The sequence below is a fragment of the Nipponia nippon genome, unplaced genomic scaffold (assembly GCF_047370975.1).
Source record: "Nipponia nippon isolate SJK-2023a ecotype South Korea unplaced genomic scaffold, ASM4737097v1 scaffold_4, whole genome shotgun sequence".
Classification (NCBI taxonomy): Eukaryota; Metazoa; Chordata; class Aves; order Pelecaniformes; family Threskiornithidae; genus Nipponia; species Nipponia nippon.
This window is the reverse complement of record NW_028262358.1, coordinates 20,652,975-20,671,632: the sequence shown is the minus strand read 5'-3', so window position 1 is coordinate 20,671,632 and position 18,658 is coordinate 20,652,975. Positions and strand designations below refer to the sequence as shown.

Here is an 18,658-nt window from a genome sequence, read left to right as displayed (position 1 = left end):
GTAGTATGGTTTAAAAGATGTCCAAATTAAGATGTGGACCAAAACGTGGAGAAAATAGGAGCAGGTCAGCTGGGTTTATTCCTGTCCTTACAGTACAAACAAATGATGGATCCTGTTTACGGACTCACCTATTGCACCTATGCAAGACTCACCATCTGCAATATCAATCCGCGGACTCGTGGATGCAGCCTCCCCGGCAGGGCTACGGGATACGTCAGTTCGATCTGAACCGGGAAGCGCTGCTGCTTGGCACGCCGGGGACGGGTACAAACTTTGGAGCAGTTCAGAGGAGCCCGACCTACTGTCACAGGTCTCAAATTCGCTAGGCAGTGTGTCTGTAATCCTGGGGCCGGGGTAAGCAGGAGGATTCTGATCTTCTGTCTGCAAACTGTGCCCCTCGTCTGTGGTAGCTGAGTATCCAGGTGCCAGAGCATTCAAGCCGCTGCTTACAGCTTCATCGTAGGAAGGCAGCATGACAGGAACGCCATCCACCACCACAAAGTCGGGGTCACCCATGGAGCCCTCCTGGTTGCCTCTATGTCAAACACAGATGAATTATCACAGAGAGCAGGAGCATGTCAGAAGCACCTCGGAGCAACTGCTGAACTTAAGTAAACACAGCACCTTCTAGTCATGCAAAATGAAGCTACAGGGTCATTAACATTCACAGAAATGTTTGCTTCACGGGTTTGCAAAACTCTCTTCAGGTTGACAGTCAGGTGGAATCTGTTACCATCGGAAAAATGAAACCAGTAACATGAAGAACAATTTCGAGAAGGGAAGGAGAACAGGTGCTTGGAAGAGATAAGGAGCACCATTTGCTGCGCTGTGCACAGTAGGTATCATGGATATAAGATCACAGATGTAGCTCACCAGTCAAAAGTGTCTGAACCCCTGGAAAGATGTGTGCTAGAGCACAGAAGTGTTTACAGCCCACGTAAACAGGCACTGAGGTGACGACTACTGGATGACAGGGCTTTGGTGGCCAGATTTGTGGCCTCCTTCAGGTCTTACTTTCAAAGGATGAAGGCTTCCTTAACCAGTATTAAGCTGGGAAAGTCTGTTAAACCCTAAAGGATCTGTTTAGTAGGCAATTAAATCACAGTAGAGTCCTAGCAGGAGGGAATTGATCCCAGGTACATTTAGGACATGAAAACGTTTTGAAAAGGAGAGGACAGAAAGCCATCTCAATAAGCTAGACAAGGGCGGGCTATAAAGCTATCCATAGTGCAACCCATTACTCTAAAGATCTTCCTAGTTATATACATCTATGTATACTACTCCCCAAATACTGTATATATGCACATATATATGCTTATAAATTTACACATTATTTATATAACCTGTATACTTTTATGTACACATTTCTTTAACATTAAGATCTCCGAGTCCTTTCTGCTGCATTTATTTACTGACATATAGCTTTTTCATCTCTGTTTTCTGCACATGGTAGAATAAGGACATGAGAAAAGCAAGCGCCGGAGAGGAGTGAAGGTCCATAGCAAACTGAGCAGACTGAAAACTAGAAACGAGTCTAAACCCAGATACACTAATAGCTTTGCCTAAAACTCCACATGCCTGCCTTTGTTTTTCCGGTTGTACGATAATAATAATAATACCCACCTACCTGTCTCATGAGGAGTGCTGTGAGAATCAATGACAAATGCTCATAGCTGCACAGTATTTTATGGAAATAAAGGAAGATGTAGGAGGTGTTTATGAATCGTGATGAAAATAATAATCATAAAGGGAACGCAAACTTTTAATATAAATTTGTCCACAGAGAAAAAGAAAATCTTTCTTAAAACTTACATTACTAAGTCTACAGTAGTTAAAAAATTAATTCCCCCAGCACCTGAAAATGAGTATTTAAAAATATTGTCAGCTATTTTTACATGCAGAAGCAGCAATTCTCTGTAGTAGAGCTGTAATTACTCCCAAAGTGAATCTGGCAAAGTTTGCCTTTCATCTTAGTTGCAGAAAAGAGTACTGCAGGTTTTTGGGGATACCCTTCCACACCGGTGCTTTAGAGACTTCTGCTCAGAGCAGAAGAAGAAGGTATCTGCAAGGCTTGTGAGCCGCGCTGCCTCCTTAGCAAGGAGTGCTGAATGTGAAAACTGACTCAAGGTCCTCAATCTTCAAAAAAAAAAGAAAACAGTACAAACCTTGGAAGGAAATGTGTCTTAAATTTAGTCTGGAACATCCTGGCTAAAATAACCAGTAGCAGTACTAATAAAACGCTGGTAGCAGTAAATGCCACTATTTTCCATGTCGTCAGGAGGGTCTCCTGTGTATTTGGCCAGGTTTGTTCTGTAACAAAAAGGCAATACAAGACTTGTGTTTGATTATTACCACTGTTATTTTGTGTTAATACTTCAAGAATACCGAGAAGTGCCAGTTAGGACAAGACATCTTTTATACATGTGTTGTAAAAACACACATGAACTCAACGCCATGTACCAAAAGCAGCCTTAACATTAAGCTGCCACAGGGGCTGGACCTTGTTTTTTCCCTTTGACTTTTTTTATACATGCCATCATGAACTTAGCTTACATACACATAAAAATATCCAGAAGATATTAAAAAATCCATTTGAAGAGCTGACGATTGAAATGGTTTAGGATCATTCAGGATCTTGGAAATGTACTGTATTTAATAGCATCTTAAAATCAATGTTCATCACTTACTTAACCATGAAACAGATGGCGTTCACCAGGCATTACAGACCAACAAATTTGCTCTGAAAAAGAGGGCCTATAAGAGGACAGGAGTAATGCCATTGCTGCTCCCTTACCTGTTTTGACACAGTATACTTGGTAGGAGGGGAACCACTCTCCGTACTGGCAGGTGATGTACTTGTAGTCGTTGGTGAGGGTGTAACCAGGATCACAGTAAAACTCCACCACCGTCCCGTGGTTGTAACGCTCGCAAGGCCGCGGGTGGCAGATGTAGTCTCCATGACTCACCATTGGAGGTAGTGGACAAACTTGGGCAAATAAACAAAGAGAAAAGGAGAAAGACGTTAACGCCAGCAACACACCGCTGGGTAGTTTCAGTGTGTCAAAATGCGCAAGGCACGCTTCAGGCTCCCTTTCAGGCTCCCTGCGGTTTCGGGTTCATCTCAGCAGTACCAGCGGTACCAGCGGATGGATGTGCACACCTCCCACGTGGTAACGTGTGCTGGGGTGGGTCGCTTTTGCCTCTCACTGACACCAGCAAGCTCTGCTGTCACCTGCTTGTTTAAAGGCCTGAGAAATGGGATCTGTGAAGCTTCCCATCCTCTGGGGGAAGAGGGGACAGGAGGAAGACAGAAGGGGACAAAAATGCCTGCCTATAAAATAGCTATATGGGGATGGTGGGCCACAGTCAAGATAAGGAGAACTCCTCTCATTATGAAGCATCTCAAATTCAGCTGTAACATCCTATTTTTTTTGTTTCATTAACATAATTACATGGTTATATGCACTAATTAAATTCCTAAATAGTCACTTTTTAAAATAAGTTTGCTGTCAACTGTGGTGCAAGAGATGCGCAGCACACGATGTTGCTTAAGCACTTACAGTCTGTACCACTGTAATATTATTAAGTTGAGCTTAAACTCTACTGGTGTTATTTGCGTTTTGTTATCTTTGAACCACCCGACTGATCTCAGTGGGATCTTTGGTGGAGTGAGGTCTTAAATATAACAGAGGCTGAGCCTGTGTTAATTAAGTACAGTGGCTTACATAAGATTAAGTAAATAACAGAGAATTGCAATATAAACATGTGGAACTTTTATTATAGGCCCTGAAACAAAAAGAAACGTCCTCTCACATGGCTCGGCAGATGAACTCAATGGAGAACCGAGGGAGCACTCTCTAGGAAATAGAAGCGGGGAAAGCAGCTCGCAAGCAGTATTTTTATAAGAGAGGAAACTTTTCCACTGAGTAAGTGTTAGTTGATTACTATTTTCTTAAGTGCTTCTAACACAGAGGGAAAAAACCCTACAAAGTGTAATGATGTCTCAAATGGCTAAATACTAACCCAAAAAGGGCTTAAATTACTGGTTGGCTTGTTTTATTTCCCTTCAGAGGCAGTAACTAACTGACTCAGTGCCCCATCTACAGGCTGTTCCCTTCACCTCATGCCTCCCTCATGCAGGCAAGACCTACTGCATTGATTTAAATAATGAAAATGCCATTTCTCGGAAGAAGAATCTTCCCAGAAATTACAATTCAGCTGCTTCTCTCTGTGAATCTTGTTATATGAATAATGCATTTCATAAAAAAAATACACAAGATATTAAATGAATCTTCAAGAGAGGCTGATTACAATGTGCAGCAATGTCTATTCCCTATCCCCTGGAGACATGGTTTTGTTTGCATTTTCACTGGCAAGGTTTAATAATAACTTGAAATCAGAGAAAGTAATTCACATAAAAATTCACATCCTCAATACTCTGCATACTTCCTAAAGTCTCTGGGCCCACAAGAAAGAGGAATGCTTTACTGGGAAGTCAACTCAAGATTGAAAACAATTTTCTTAAGACTAGGACAAAGGTGTCAGACTGAAATAGTAGGAAAGCACCTTTTGTCCATATCAAGGATCATTCTTCTATTAAAAAGAAAATGCTCAGTAAAAGCAACGATTCTGGCCTGCCATAAGGAAACCTGGTATATTTTTATTATCTAATGTTAGAGCATGAGAACAAAGGAAGACAGCAATTTAAGCTTCTTTGCAACTGAGTTTTGCCAAGCTACCGCAGGCTGCAAGAGATGCGTAGCTGCCCAGTACCTTTCTAGCAACCAGCAAGTAGAGCACACCTTATCACAAAGAGCAACACTCAGAGAAACAAATTTTCCTCTCCAGCAATGTACCTGCTGCCTCATCCCCAACCTCATTAAGAGCCAAAGCAGCCTGCTGAATAAAAAAAAGCCTCAAAGTTGGTGTCCCAGCAATGTGGATCAGCTCAGGAATGACACATTTCCAGGCAGATTAAAAACAATACACTGTGGGGACAGCCCGGATATGGAGCTGTCAGTCTGTTCACAAACGGAGATGTATTTTATAAAACCTGAAAACAAGAGCATCACTCTTTGTGTAGGATATGTCCCCAGTGCTAAAAAAGAGTGCCACCCATTCCACTGACACCCTCCATATTTCAAGGGAAATGCTGATGTATTTGTGCTGCCTGGAAACTTCTGCAAACATTTCTGTAATGCACTGCCAAGCATTAGTCATGAATTAGAGTCAAGTTTGAAGCGGTCATGCCTGCCAATAGCTCTTGCATTAAACACTCTTGCAACCAGCAGATGCAATGGAGAGGGTTTGAAAATGAGGGTGTTTAGCTCAATTGAAACAGTGCTTTATTCTTACGTCAACCGGACTGTCAGAGTCAGGGGTTCTCACTCACTTGGAGTATCCCTCACCACCTCCTGTGAATTTTATGTTCATCCAGTTTCAGGATCCCTCAACATTTGCATGGGAAAACTGCCCCCTCCCGCCCTCCCCCTCCCCCCCAATCAGTATCACTCAGGTTCAGATCCTCTTTTTCCAAATGAAGTCAAATGAGATACATCACATAAAACCAAAAATGAACTCGCTTTGAGCTCTAGACAGTTAGTTGTACACCCAGTCCCTTTCTCAACTCACTCCATTCCTATGGTCATCCTGGCCCAAGATCCTTTAAAGTCAGGGAAAGGACAGCCATGAAGTGGCCTTAGTTTTGATGATAGAAAAGCAAGATTATGAAAGTCTGGAGGGCCGCTGAACACTCTTGGCTCCCAAAGACAGAAGATTTTTAGTGCAGAGCTAGTCGTCTTACAGGGTCAGATCCCTTATTTATGCTGGATACCAGTGTATGATACTGATTACACAGATTAAAGGAATGTGCCAGATCAAATATGGAGGAAAACTCATGTGGCAAACCTACTGAAGTTTTCTAGGAAAGTTAAAATTCTAGCATTCCCAGTCATCAGCCCTAATTGTATTTGGAAATTACAGGCCATAGACTTCAGGAAAATGCATCAAACTCACAGAACGAAAATATCCACAAACTGATTAAAATAAAAGTGTGTCTGACAAGTACATTTTCACTGTCAAACAAGTGAATTCTACTTCAGGAAGTTCTCACAGCTTAAAAAACCCCTAGGCGCTGTTCTTAAATATGACACCAAATCTTTACTACTAGCTTTCAGCATCTTCACTCTATGAGGCTTTTGAGACTTTAATGTGCTAATTATAACATCCAGCATGGATAATCCAGTACTATCTTCTGACGACCAACATTAAAAGACCACATGCGTGTGTCCTTAGCTTTGGAGCTTGTCAGAGGGATGGACATAACGCAGGCAGTGTCTGCTGGTGGTTCTGCAGCACGTGATCCTGGGTCTCCAGTTCTGTCTTTGTAGAGCAATTCGCCACAAACTGTTAAGGGGACTTACAGGAACTTTACAGCTCAGCATTCTCAGCTAAAAAGCTGAACTGTTCATCAAAAGGAAAGAACAAGTGTGTTTATATGGCAAACAAATCCCTTTTGGGATGCTCAGGGTGCCTGTTACTCAAGGAAGCTGAAGAGAGGAATTCCTGATTTGATTTGATGGACTTCCCCACCTCCTCTTAGGAGCTGCTGGAGCTGAGCGCTCTCCTCTGAGATCAGCTATGGGCTTTCTGCTCTGACTGATTTTAGTGAAAGATTAGTGCTCTCGGGAAGAGCTTAAAACCTGGGGAGTCGAGCCTTGTGTTACAAACACTGTCACATACTGGCTTGGAGGAGAGGCAAGCGGGTCTGCCCCATGGCATGCCCCCTCCATCGCAGCCTCTGCAGTGCAACAGCTGCATCCCTTGGACCAGGGTCACAGTGAGGGTGATGCAGGCTGCGGGCACTTTGTGCTCAGACACTGGAGGAATAAATGGGGTTCACCCAGTAATTTTTCCTACCTACTACAGTCAAGAAGCTTTCTAAACCCTGCCCAGAGGATGCTGCAGTAATTCTGCACTGTTGACACTGGAACTGTAGGAGGGAGGGAAGATTTTTTGGCATTAGCATATTCTCAATTGACATTGATGGCACAGAATAAAGATGTCATGCCACTGTTTAAAAGCCACTGGTAGAGAGATAACAGTGGAGTTACAGATATTTACAGTGCTCAAAACCTTCTTTTTAGTCACTCAGTTCAATGGCTAGTCAGTTTAGTCTTTGGTCAAAGTAGGCAGGAGGTAAATTATTCAGGTTTTGCCCAGCTTTTGTACATGAGCCAAAAAATAAAAGCAAAAATGTCTTGAAATACAGGGTGCTTACTTATAAAAAAAGCGGTAGGAATAAGCACAAAGCTTATTTTCCACCTGTGATTTTTTGCATAGTATGTTTTTTTCTCTAGCTACTAGTCTGCCTTTTATGTAGGACATTAGTTGCCCAGTTAGCTGGGTTAGCAGAAAAACCCAGTGTGAGGCCAGTCATTTTCTGTTTGACACAGGGATGGACAGGTTTAGTGACATTTGCACCTAATCAAAAATAATGCTTCTTCCAAACACACCATGAATGCCCTCTCATTATGCAAAGAGTGAGAAAAGATTAAGATGAAACTTCATGATGAGAAAGACACAGATAAAAAACTGCCAGTTCCAAAGTGCGGGGAAAATGCTGATGTATCTCACTAGGCAGTAATCAGAGAGGTGGACACACTGGTTTGTGCACAAACTGGAAGAGACTAAGAGCTTCTCCTGACCCTCACTCGTCATTCTTGTAAATATCAGGACACTAATTAACACCAGAAATCTGGGCACCTGTCATCTGGCTGCTGCATTCCAAGCAATGTTTAATTCGAGCCATGATTTACTCTGTGAGACCGCAGCAGTATACATCCCAGGAGGTCTGACTCTGCCCATCTAGGGTGGCCTGGTCTCCACCTGAGGCTTTACTGACTGGCTTCTGGGGCCTCAGTAAGGATCCTTTTCCATATATTGCCTTCATACAAATACATGCTTGGGTACGTAGGATCTGAAAATTCTTTTTTTTACAGGAACATAGAAGATGAAGATTACGTTTGTTCCTTTTCCTGCTTCTTTATGAACACTGTGCTAATACAACTTGGTTCCTTGGTTACTTCAGTGTCATCATGCTTCAGACCTTCACAATAAAATAAATACTCAACCAAGAAGCCTTTCTTTCATATACCTCAACAATTCCTGTCCAGTTCACCTGACAGACTTGGCCATTTCCACAGGTATTACCAGCACATGAATCACACTTGCACTGCACAGTACAGAGCCCTAATTTCAAGCTTCTCATCCTCTCACATACACATAACACATTATAAGATAGTCAGTGTGGAGGGGAATGTAATGCCTATATCCTATATTCAGTTGATGGAACGCTGATACTAGCATCTTTCACAACGGGAAATGTTTCTTCATAGTTATGAGTTTGTAAAAACAACAAACAAAAAGAAAATAAATCAGTGGTGTTCAAAAAAAGTAGCTGTTAGTTGTCGATTTTTAAACTCTACAGACACTATACTGTTCAGAGAATTTACCGATTTATTTGTTAGCCAAAAAGATCTCAAGACAAAAACTGGTAGACCAGAATTGGTATTTCTGGTGCAATATCAAATAAGCAAATGCATGGAGGAAGGGGGAATGGATGGCCAACAGGAAGAAGAGGAGGCAAAGGAAATTACTTCTGCACCTTAAATAAAAATCAGGATTTTTCTATTCTACATTTAGAGTTCAATTTATAGTAATGTAACAGAAGTATTTTAATTCTAAAATTGCAAGACAAAAATTCCCATTAAATTGTCCAGTATTCTAAGCAGGATGGAAGAAAAACTGGTGGACTCTATCACTCATACCCAGTTGAGAGCCTGAAGAAGAAATTAAGAGGTTTGTAAAATGAAGGAACTAGCAAACCCAGTTGCTTTAAAATAAGCCCTGTCAAAACATTTCGGTCTGGAACAGCTGCTTAATGAGAATTTATTCCTAATGACACTCTTCAGAAATGTAAGCAGAACAGGAAGCATTACGAGAGTAACTTTTCATTTATCGTGAACAGCAGCTTAACAATATCCTAATGATACATTTTTATAACAAATGGTGCCGGCATTGTGAAGGGAGGCTTAGTGCATCTTATAGCTGTACTGGAACAAGTGAGAAAAACTTTGAGGCCATTGAATTTGTGTTCTGAAAGTGAAGACATGCTTTGAGGAACTTTTCCGATTACTCATTCCCACAGCAAAACAGCAGCACCAATAGTAATATCAGAACAGAAAGTTTAGTGGAAACAACTAAGTAAGCACTAATATATAAAGTAACTCCTATTAAGCCTGACAGTAGACATGACTTAAAGTAACGAAGATACAAGATGCTTATTTTGAACTCTGAAGTTGCCAGCAAATTTATTTCTGGAAAACCTACAGCAAGAATCATTAAAAGTATTGCATTCTTAGCCAATAATTTCCAAATTCTTTTAAATCTTAAACATTCTCAATTACTTAACCTTCACAATGCTACTTGCGTTTTCTTCTGAAAAGACACCTAACAGTTAAGCAACTTCTTCTTGACCATTCAGCAAGTCAGTGTTCAGGCAGCTAGGAACATACCCCAGGTCTCACGGCTCCAAGCTGCTTGCTCTACCCCTCGACAATCACTCCTGGGTAATTCTGCACCAGCTACACTAGCAACGTAAACCTTTCAATGTGCACACAGTGAGAAGCACTTTTCACCTTCTACGAAGTGTGAAATGAATTGAATAATTAAGTTTTTAATGAAGAGCTGCTGCTCTGGTCTAGCTTTGACAAACACCATCTTGCTGAAAATTGCTATCACTGACACCAGCTGTATGAACCTAAATGAAACAGTATAAAACTAGTTTCAAGCCTATTTTAATAATAGTTTAACACAAGCTGATTCCTAAATGGAAATAGAAGGTGCTTTACAATCACTTATTGTACACAGAGCTTCCTTGTTACTAGAGTTACAAATTACGGAGCCCGTTTTGCAATGCCAGTCAGCTGAGCTCTTACAGGAGCATCATACCAAATTCACACTCATCCTCAACAATCCTGCTGTTCCCAGCACAGCAACCTGTGAAACATTGATCTTGATGCCAAAGTCTTTAGTCTCAAATGCATTTCACAACAGATACAGGATGAAACACACCCCAAGTGATCTTTCTCCTATAAATCATAAGTTAAAAAGTGCAATTTTCATTTAAACTACAAAAAATTGATGACAAGTTTGCAGCAATAGAGAGCTAGGAGTTCTTTTAGCAAAAGACCCATAATTATCTTTAAGGAAATGTTTATACTCATTATTCACATGGGAGTGCTTGGAGCCCTGTGGTCTCGTTTACAGCAGATTGTTTTAGCTTTCTTCATCACTTGCTTCTAGCTTTGTTTCTTCCTTTTCTCATGAGTGGTTGACTTTATGATCAGTAAGGAACTTTGAGAAGCAGATGCTGGGGATTGCGTAGGCACCTAACAGGATGGAGTCAGAGAGCTTCAAAATAAGTCAAGGCTTGGGTATTTGACAGGCATCACAGGATAACTCCAGACCTGGAAAAGGTGAAAGTGCTTAGAAGTAGAATGGAGGTGGAGGAGGGAGAGAGAGCTGTTGGGAAACTGGCTAAGACAACCAGACAGATAAAAGCACCTGACAGGGATGTCTGAAGAAGCCAGCGCTCACTGTGAGCTGGACATATCAATGTTTTTATGCTATTTTAACCCCTCTTCCTTTAATTGCTTCTTTCTCTTTGTTTATAAGCAAGAATCCCTTGAGCCTGTGTGGTGTCACCTGCGCCAGTCATTGGGGATGAGACTGGAATGCCAAATGTAGCTGGACTTGCTGGAATAGACGAGCTGTATTCCAGGGCTTATTTGAAGGCTGAGGAAATCAAACTATACCACCTGAGAGAAGGAAAAGCACAAAGTCTCATTCCCAATGGAGTGCTACTAGGAAAAAAAAGGGGAGGAAAACCAGCAGGTGATCTTAGCACCGTAATACCACAAACCAGCTTACAAGACTAGGGAGGCATGGAAGAGTATCGCTTTCTGTTATTATGTTTAGTTATCAAGTGCCTGCCTGCACTGATTGGTGAAACTGCCACTCTTTAAATATTGGGTTTTATCTCTGAAAGTGAACAAACCTACACAGCGAGTAGACTTCCTAATGCATAGAGTCTGTCGCTACAGTTCCCTCCATTTGTGGAAGATGCTCCGTGATTGCACTGTGTAGCCAAATTTAATGAACGTGTCCATAAAGCACAGAGCTACTTGATTTCAAGGTAGACAGTGTAGTGTGCCTTTCCTTTCTGAGGGGCCCTGCCAGATATAGTTAAAGATTAATATTATAAAACAGCCTTCAGGGAGAAATTTTGTCTGCCTTCCCCCACCTAATCCTCAGCATATTTAAAGCACCGTGGATAAAATACTACATGCGTCTGGCAGCTAACGTGGAACTTCAGGGCAGAAATTATGGCTCCATAAAGAAGTTGGGATGTCTGGCTGATTCTGGAAATGCTACGGAGTTCCTGAAAGGTACACAGGTGATAGAGCAGGTATAAAACAATGATTTACTGTGACAGTCCTGTGCATCAAGCAGAAACAGAAGACATAAAAGAAACAGATTACAAGTTGTTCTGTTGCTTTCTTGAAAAATTATGAACAGTGGAGAAGGCGTCTATTTCAATCATAGCCAAGATCAAAGAAGATTTCTGCAATGCAAAAAAGGAGCAGTCACTTAGAAATATAATGGCATTTATCTTCTTCAAACAATGTCTTCAACTTGGAGACTGTTCTCTAAACCCCCCCATCCCTCATAACGAGAGCTGTAAAAAGCTCACTTTTGTGTATCATTCTGTCTCGAAATGTGGTCTGGTTTTCTTTTCTGTTTCACTTTGCAATACACCTGCTGGAATTAAGTGATTGGATGATTATTAAGCAGTATGTCCACAGAAGAACATGACTTGTCTGCCTAGTATGTCATGTCACTGTGCTGTTAATGAATTCAGTTATTTTCCACGCCTCTTCAGCTGTGGGTAAAGGTGTACAGATGAATTTCAGCATTCTCCAACAGCACAAAAGTCCAGATATTCCAAGTCACCTATGAGCAGCTCCTTAAAGTGTTCAATGTCCACACTTGTACAGGGTGACCGGACACATATAATTTCTGTGATCTCAGGTGATGAATGAATTAACTGTTTACAGCACAGAAACATGTAGAATTATTGAATTACTTTTTTTAAAGAAAACTATCCTTTTAAACTTCTTCATCACACTTGCTTTCTACGACTTAATCACCCCCAGGGTGAAAGACTATCAGCCTATTTCATCCTTTGGCTATCAGGCTAAAAGTGTCATGATGTGAAGGTGTTGCCCAAGTAAAGGTGCTTACAAATGTTGGCTGCTGCTATTTGAGCATTTACTGCTGGTTGTCATTCCTGAGTTGCAAGAAGTATTGCTCCAGGCAGTGAATATATTCTGAAACGCCACTCTAGTCAGAGCTATTAAAAACAAGGCTATCAATGTGTCTTATGTTAACATTAACTCAGTTAGCTTGGATGACCTCTGTGGCAGTTGAGCAATATTTAATTTATTCTCCCTCCTGCCTGCAAGCTGAGTAGGTGTAAACATAGAACAGAACCCTGGTATCTACCTCTCTTAATTTCTTAATAACCACAGTGTTTCACAGCTTGGTTGTATTGCTGCCCTCCGCTCGCTCTACAGGATTTTTATCTGTTGGAGATCTGCTGCATCAACATTATCTTCCCTCAGGATACACATCAGTCTGCCATGTTGGAATTTATCTAAAGCCTTCTCAATGTCAGCAAAGAAACACAGAGAGAAATCCATTCGTACTAACATAAAATATCTCAGGCTTAGGATTGCTTACTCTGTTCTGACTCCTGAACACAAAATGATTACAGGCTGACTTGTATCTTTTTTCTCAGTGTATTGCTGTATATTCCATCAGGAATTCAAAATATTTTAAGGGCATAGTTTATCAAACATATAGCTCAGTGTCAATCACTGTTTATGGCATTAGCAATTGTTATGTAAGAATGAAGATTTTTGAAGCTATCCTTCAAAGTATCCTGTGTGTAATTGGTTAGCAAGTTTAAGCTACATGGTTTTGAAATTTTAAGCGGCTATGGCATTTCACCTGTAGTATCACCCTCCTCCAATGCTCTTTCATGCTCTTTACTTTCTAGGTTCTATGTCAAAATCACCAGGCCCTGGCTATGATTGTCTCTCCTCAGGTTTATCAGAAGAATAATTTTAAAGCTCTGTCCTGTATTCTTGCCTGTCTTTCCAGAATAGTTTTTTATGTGTATCATACTTTGCCGTTTTTAATTTTCATAGGACTAACCCCCTTTTATTCTTCAGAAATTTCCTGGTGCTCTAGGTAGGGTTTTTTGGGGGTTCTCTTGCACTTCTTCTGGTTTGTTGTGCAATTTTCTTAATTCCTTCCTTCTTCTATCTTTCTCTCATAGTTTCTATAACTTTCAGGATCCCTTCTGTAATCAGTTGTTAGCTTAGTGTTATATCTTTTCATCTTGCCTCACAATGAGGTGGCTTTATACACCAGAGTTCTGAAATGCCTGCAGTTTTCCTCTGTTTTTCCTCTCTTCTACTCATTAACTCTCCCCTTTGAAGTCTATTCCTCATGTTTGTTTCATTTTTATTTTGAATCTACCTACAAAAATTTGAAATATTTTCTATTTAGCATTCTTTCAAGCTTAACCTCAGCTAGAGAATCTGCTGATTCTCACATGTAGAATGAAGTTTTGATATTGCAGTGTATCTGATTTCCTGCAGGACTGGCTTTTGTGTTCAGCTGGGATGATGGTGAAACCAGACATTCCAGATAACAGGATCATGTCTGTTTGCAAATTCAATCAACCTGTTTTCCCTTTTACTCTTAAATACAAAGCCAGGAACTCCCAATTACACTATCCATACAACTGCTTTATATTCTAGCATTAGGACTAAGATCAAATTCTCCCAGCCTTTCCCCTCTTTGCCTGCTTTCCCCCCAGGTCTTTATAAGAACCATTCCTTACATCTTCTCGGAAATCTTCCAAAGGGCGTGAAAGATTAAAATACAGAGTCCAGATGGCAAGGTATGTAATTATATGCAGATCACGTTCCCAAAGTACTAATGGCCAGGCTTTTTTTCTTTTTTTGCAATTTCTCCAAATCCTGTATGATGTCTTTATTCACCTTAAAGTATCGTATCATAAACATTTTGTAGTTCTATACATTTCATTTCACAGAGTTCCATACCAGTATGTTTTGAAGTGTTTGCTCCCCGCAGTGTTTCTGGAAGCCATCTGATTTTACAATTAATGTTTGTACCCCATGTGGTAATCCTCAGTTTAAGTGTTCCCCCCCCCCCCCAATCTTTTGCATATCTGATTTTACAGAAGGCAATCACTAACTCACATTAATTTCAACAGATGGATGATTAACCCAAAATTGGTAAGTTACAAAGCATATAAATAAGTAAATTAACATTTTCCTTACATTTTCATATATCCTTGGAAGTGCCTAACAAGTTTCAGTACAAAAGAAATTTAAAAAACCTTTTGCATAATTATGGAATTCCACTAGCAAAAAGGATATTAAGAAAGTTAAAGATGTAAATCAAGGAATTAAAGGAGAAGAAAATTCAGTGTTAAGATGTTTCATCTATTCTCTAAATGACTGTAAAATTTTCTAGCACTGGTAAAACACCACCATTTCCTCAGATATAGTTGAACCATTTCAACTGCAGCTTCCCAAATGATTCAGCTTGAGGCAGACACTCAAAAATCAATCCAAATGTTTTAAATTTGGCAAAGGTACAAGCATTTAAGAAGAGGATCTCATACCAGTAAATACTTGGCAATCTGAACTAGAGGCATCCTTATTTGCCCGAGCTATAACCACCTCCCTGATTAGGTCCAAGCAGCTGTTTCTGAGAAGCCACTGCATAGCATTGCAGTCTTGGCTGCACTTCAATTCCAGGTAACACAGTTTTTATGCACTGCTGTGAATAAAGGAACAGTGATTTTAAGTATCAGAAAAATATTCTTCCCTATCAGCAAAAATTAGTCTCTCACCAGAGCTGGTGGAAGCTCTGCACTTCACAAGATTGAGACTAAGACTGGACTGAGCATTACAAATCATGCTCTAGGATAGGAGCTGAGTGGTCCCTGGTGTAACTATTTATTTAAATGGAGCTACAAACCCTTCATTCAGAATGTATTTGGCCTAACGAAGAGGGAAAAACTCACAAGATTGAGCATTTGTGTGATTACACACACATTTAAGAAATTCCTTCTGTGAAGGCTTCAAGAAGAACATATATCAAAATGAGAAAGCTGTAAGCAGCATTGTTTATAGCAGAATAAAAGCTCTAAAATGGTTTACTATAGCTTCCTAACAACCATTTGCTTTTAATCATTACCACATTAAAATACTGAGCAGGAAATGTCATTAGAATAAATTTTGAATTGATCATGGAAATAAATAAATGGAATTCGTTTGTTATTTGCAGATTTCCTCTGTGAAAAATACTGCTTGGCGAGATTATACCTCACACGTAAAAGGAATGCTGAAAAATGAGCTTGACATTGGTATGCAAGGTGCAGAATAAAAAATATGCAGGGAGGGAGTTTTGTCCACTAATTAAGAGTAGTGGATTGTAACAAGATTCCTGGAGACTGGCACTCCTTGCATAAATCACTTGAACAAACAAACACTTTCAAACGAGGGCATCTCAAGTTGATTTACCCTATCTGGATTTAATTTTGCAGTTCGCTGCATAGCAGCTGAAGCATCCCGTATAAGAGAATTCACAAGGGGAGTTGTCAGGGGTGACCTTTTAGTGCTCTTGCCCCAACAAAAGCAGGGACAGCCCCAAAGCTGAGGAGAACCTGCTCTTGAAAGCGTTATGCTGTAGACTTCGGACTCCTGTGGCTTACTCCACACGCACAGATGGGACACCAACATGAAATCACCACGGAAAGTTTTAACATTTAAAGAGAGCAACAAGAAAGCGATTAAAAGGGAGGCTGGAATTAAATCAAAACTCAGGAGGCCTCCCAGATGGCCTTGACCCAGCGTCTGGCACACACTGATCCCCCCATCACAGAACATCATAGTTGACTGGGGACGATAACTTTTGACATGTTATTTAAAACACAGAACTGTCAGGGCAGCGGTTCTTATCTCATGTTTTAAATTATCAAGGAAAAAGAGCCTCTCCATGACTTTATAATACAAGCAATAAACAACGAGCACATGAGTTTTCTCGGGTATTTTGATACCCAAGCTGGAATGCTCACCTGTGTTAAGTGAGGGTAAGACACAAATTCTTCTGCTTCATACCCTTGAGTTTCTGTATTTTAATGCTCTTATCTTCCTAACTGGAGAATTGTCATCTTTATCAAAACAGTCATACTGTTTGGATTAAGCCTAACAGGGCCCTTCTGATTTTTTAATGTATTTTCCATGCTATAAACAACAACGAACCTTCCAAAAATGGCTTACATAGAGCTGATTTGGGATTAATCTTTTACGGTATGCTAAATAACAAAAAAACCCATCTTGTTATGTCATTCCAAAATTACAAAGGCATTTTTCCATTTTGGAACTTGAATTGTCAGTTAAAAATAAAGATAATTTTATTATTTTTGTGCAGTATATCACTTTGTTGATGCTGTTGGCAAATGTTTGCACTTCCAGAATGCTTAGCATTTAGCTTGGTGACATAAGCATCACATATAAATTCCTATAATTGCTTTTAGCTACATTCTACGTATAGATAGCTTCCTTACAGGCTTGAAATAGAGCAAAAATGTAGTCCTTCTAGAGGAATGAAATGCAGATTCTGATGACTTTTGGATGATGAAATTTGGATTCTGATGACTTCCTAGGATGTTTCATTCAAGATGCAGTATGAAGACAGAGGAAGGTAGTTCACAAGGTTTTGACAGTGTATGGAGCAATCCATTTGGCATCTTTGTTTTAAATGTATGGGATGCAAATATAAATGCACTACAATATCCTCCATTCCAGCACTGCAGTTATAGTCACAGATTATTCCATTTGGCTTGGTACGATTTCCCTCTGTTTCACGCTGAATGATTTTTATCTCCCTAATCAATAAATTAGCTCAGTCATTTTAGTTGCAAATCCTTCTTTAAGGTTAACTACTATGAGAGACAACAAATAGTCAAGCATGCAGCATCGTGTAGCACTGAATAATGTTTGCAGCTGGCACAGCCAAAACTAAGGGTTTCTATGGAATATTTTTTAGTTTATCATGGAAATCTATCTGTATCTATAGAAACTCTGGCCATCTGCACACGAATGTGAGTTCCATAACGTCCTCAGTATTTTTATTAGACAAGCTGCAAAGAATTTACATTTTAAGGGCAAAGCGATCATTTTTAAGAGCTTCCCCTCTTGCACTTCAGCCATTGCGAGAGCAAACATTAATTAGGGAAAACCAAGAGCTAATGGTGCAGTGAACCACAATAGGTTGCAGGCAACAAACCCCAGATACACTCTGCATGGCCTGCGGAAACATCACGTATAGCATAACCGTGGTTATAGCCCTGAGTTAAAATCATACAGAGCATGCTGATTTTGCAAAATTGAAAGAAAAATGAACAATAAGACATTTACCTTCCACATCAAGGCACCTAGGTGGGCTATCTGACCAGATAAGGTTATACATGCACTCAAGGAACTCTGCCCCTTCTAGTTTATATCCAGGAAAGCATTGATAATACACCACTGTTCCTACGGGGAAGGAGGACTCGAACTCAGATATGTTAATGTAACTATGAGGAAGAACCAATGGCCTCAGGCAACCTGCAAATTAAGAAGAGGGAGGTATCTTTTATTATAAGGTGCTTATCTCAGTCATCTTCACACATCTTGGTTATAATTCCTAAACTGAGGAGTGCGATATCTTTCATCTTCTCTACTATGAATGGCATGCCTGCATGATCTCCCTCAGATACATATGCCTCATTATCCTGTTTCAAACCCTTTTATCGTTTAGCCCACACGGTTTGCTAGTGTGGGATTCACTCTCAGCAAATCCAGGAAAGGTTTACTGAAAATGACAGCATTTTGTTTCACAAACATTCACTGGTTTAGCAGATGGCAATTTCTTTTTGAGGTAGAATCTTTAATAAATAAAGATTGTCATTTATATAAACCATGAGTTTTATTCCTTCTCTTAAAACTGACAGGCATGTAAACCATCTTTAGTATTAAAACTGCTCCTGTGACAAAGTGCACACAACTGTAAAAGATTTGCAGACAGAATTAATGATTTTGAAATTCCAGTTTGAGAAGGTCTATGAGCAGTCCCATGATAAACACTGAACGAGGTCTCAGATTAGGTTATAAAAAAGTTAAGGTACCTGTTATCACCAGAAATTGTAAATGTAGTCAGAGACTATGTTCTGCTTCTGGAATTACTTCTGAGGGATCTGTACCATGGATGGTACTGAGCTGTGACAGTTAAACGGTCACCAACCATACTTGGTGCAAGAAAGAGCAGTGAATTTAATAGATGACATGACTTTATAACATGGCATTCCCATATATTCAAAGTCTGTTTTGAGCTGGTATTTAGGTAAGAGTTTGTATCAGAGAAAAATAAAATGCCTCACAGCTTTAGA

The 18,658-nt window shown here is 40.1% G+C and overlaps 1 protein-coding gene across 1 annotated transcript in view; it reads right to left on the bottom strand.

Moving 5' to 3' along the window:
* Positions 1-18,658, bottom strand: part of SUSD4 (sushi domain containing 4) — a 74,290-nt gene that overhangs the window by 1,283 nt on the left and 54,349 nt on the right. Inside the window, exons 5-8 of the mRNA XM_087777052.1 lie at positions 17,649-17,837; positions 2,795-2,986; positions 2,166-2,310; positions 153-535 (exon numbers count right to left, since the gene is read on the bottom strand). Coding sequence (XP_087633178.1) covers positions 153-535; positions 2,166-2,310; positions 2,795-2,986; positions 17,649-17,837 — 909 coding nt within the window. The remainder of the gene's footprint in view (positions 1-152; positions 536-2,165; positions 2,311-2,794; positions 2,987-17,648; positions 17,838-18,658) is intronic.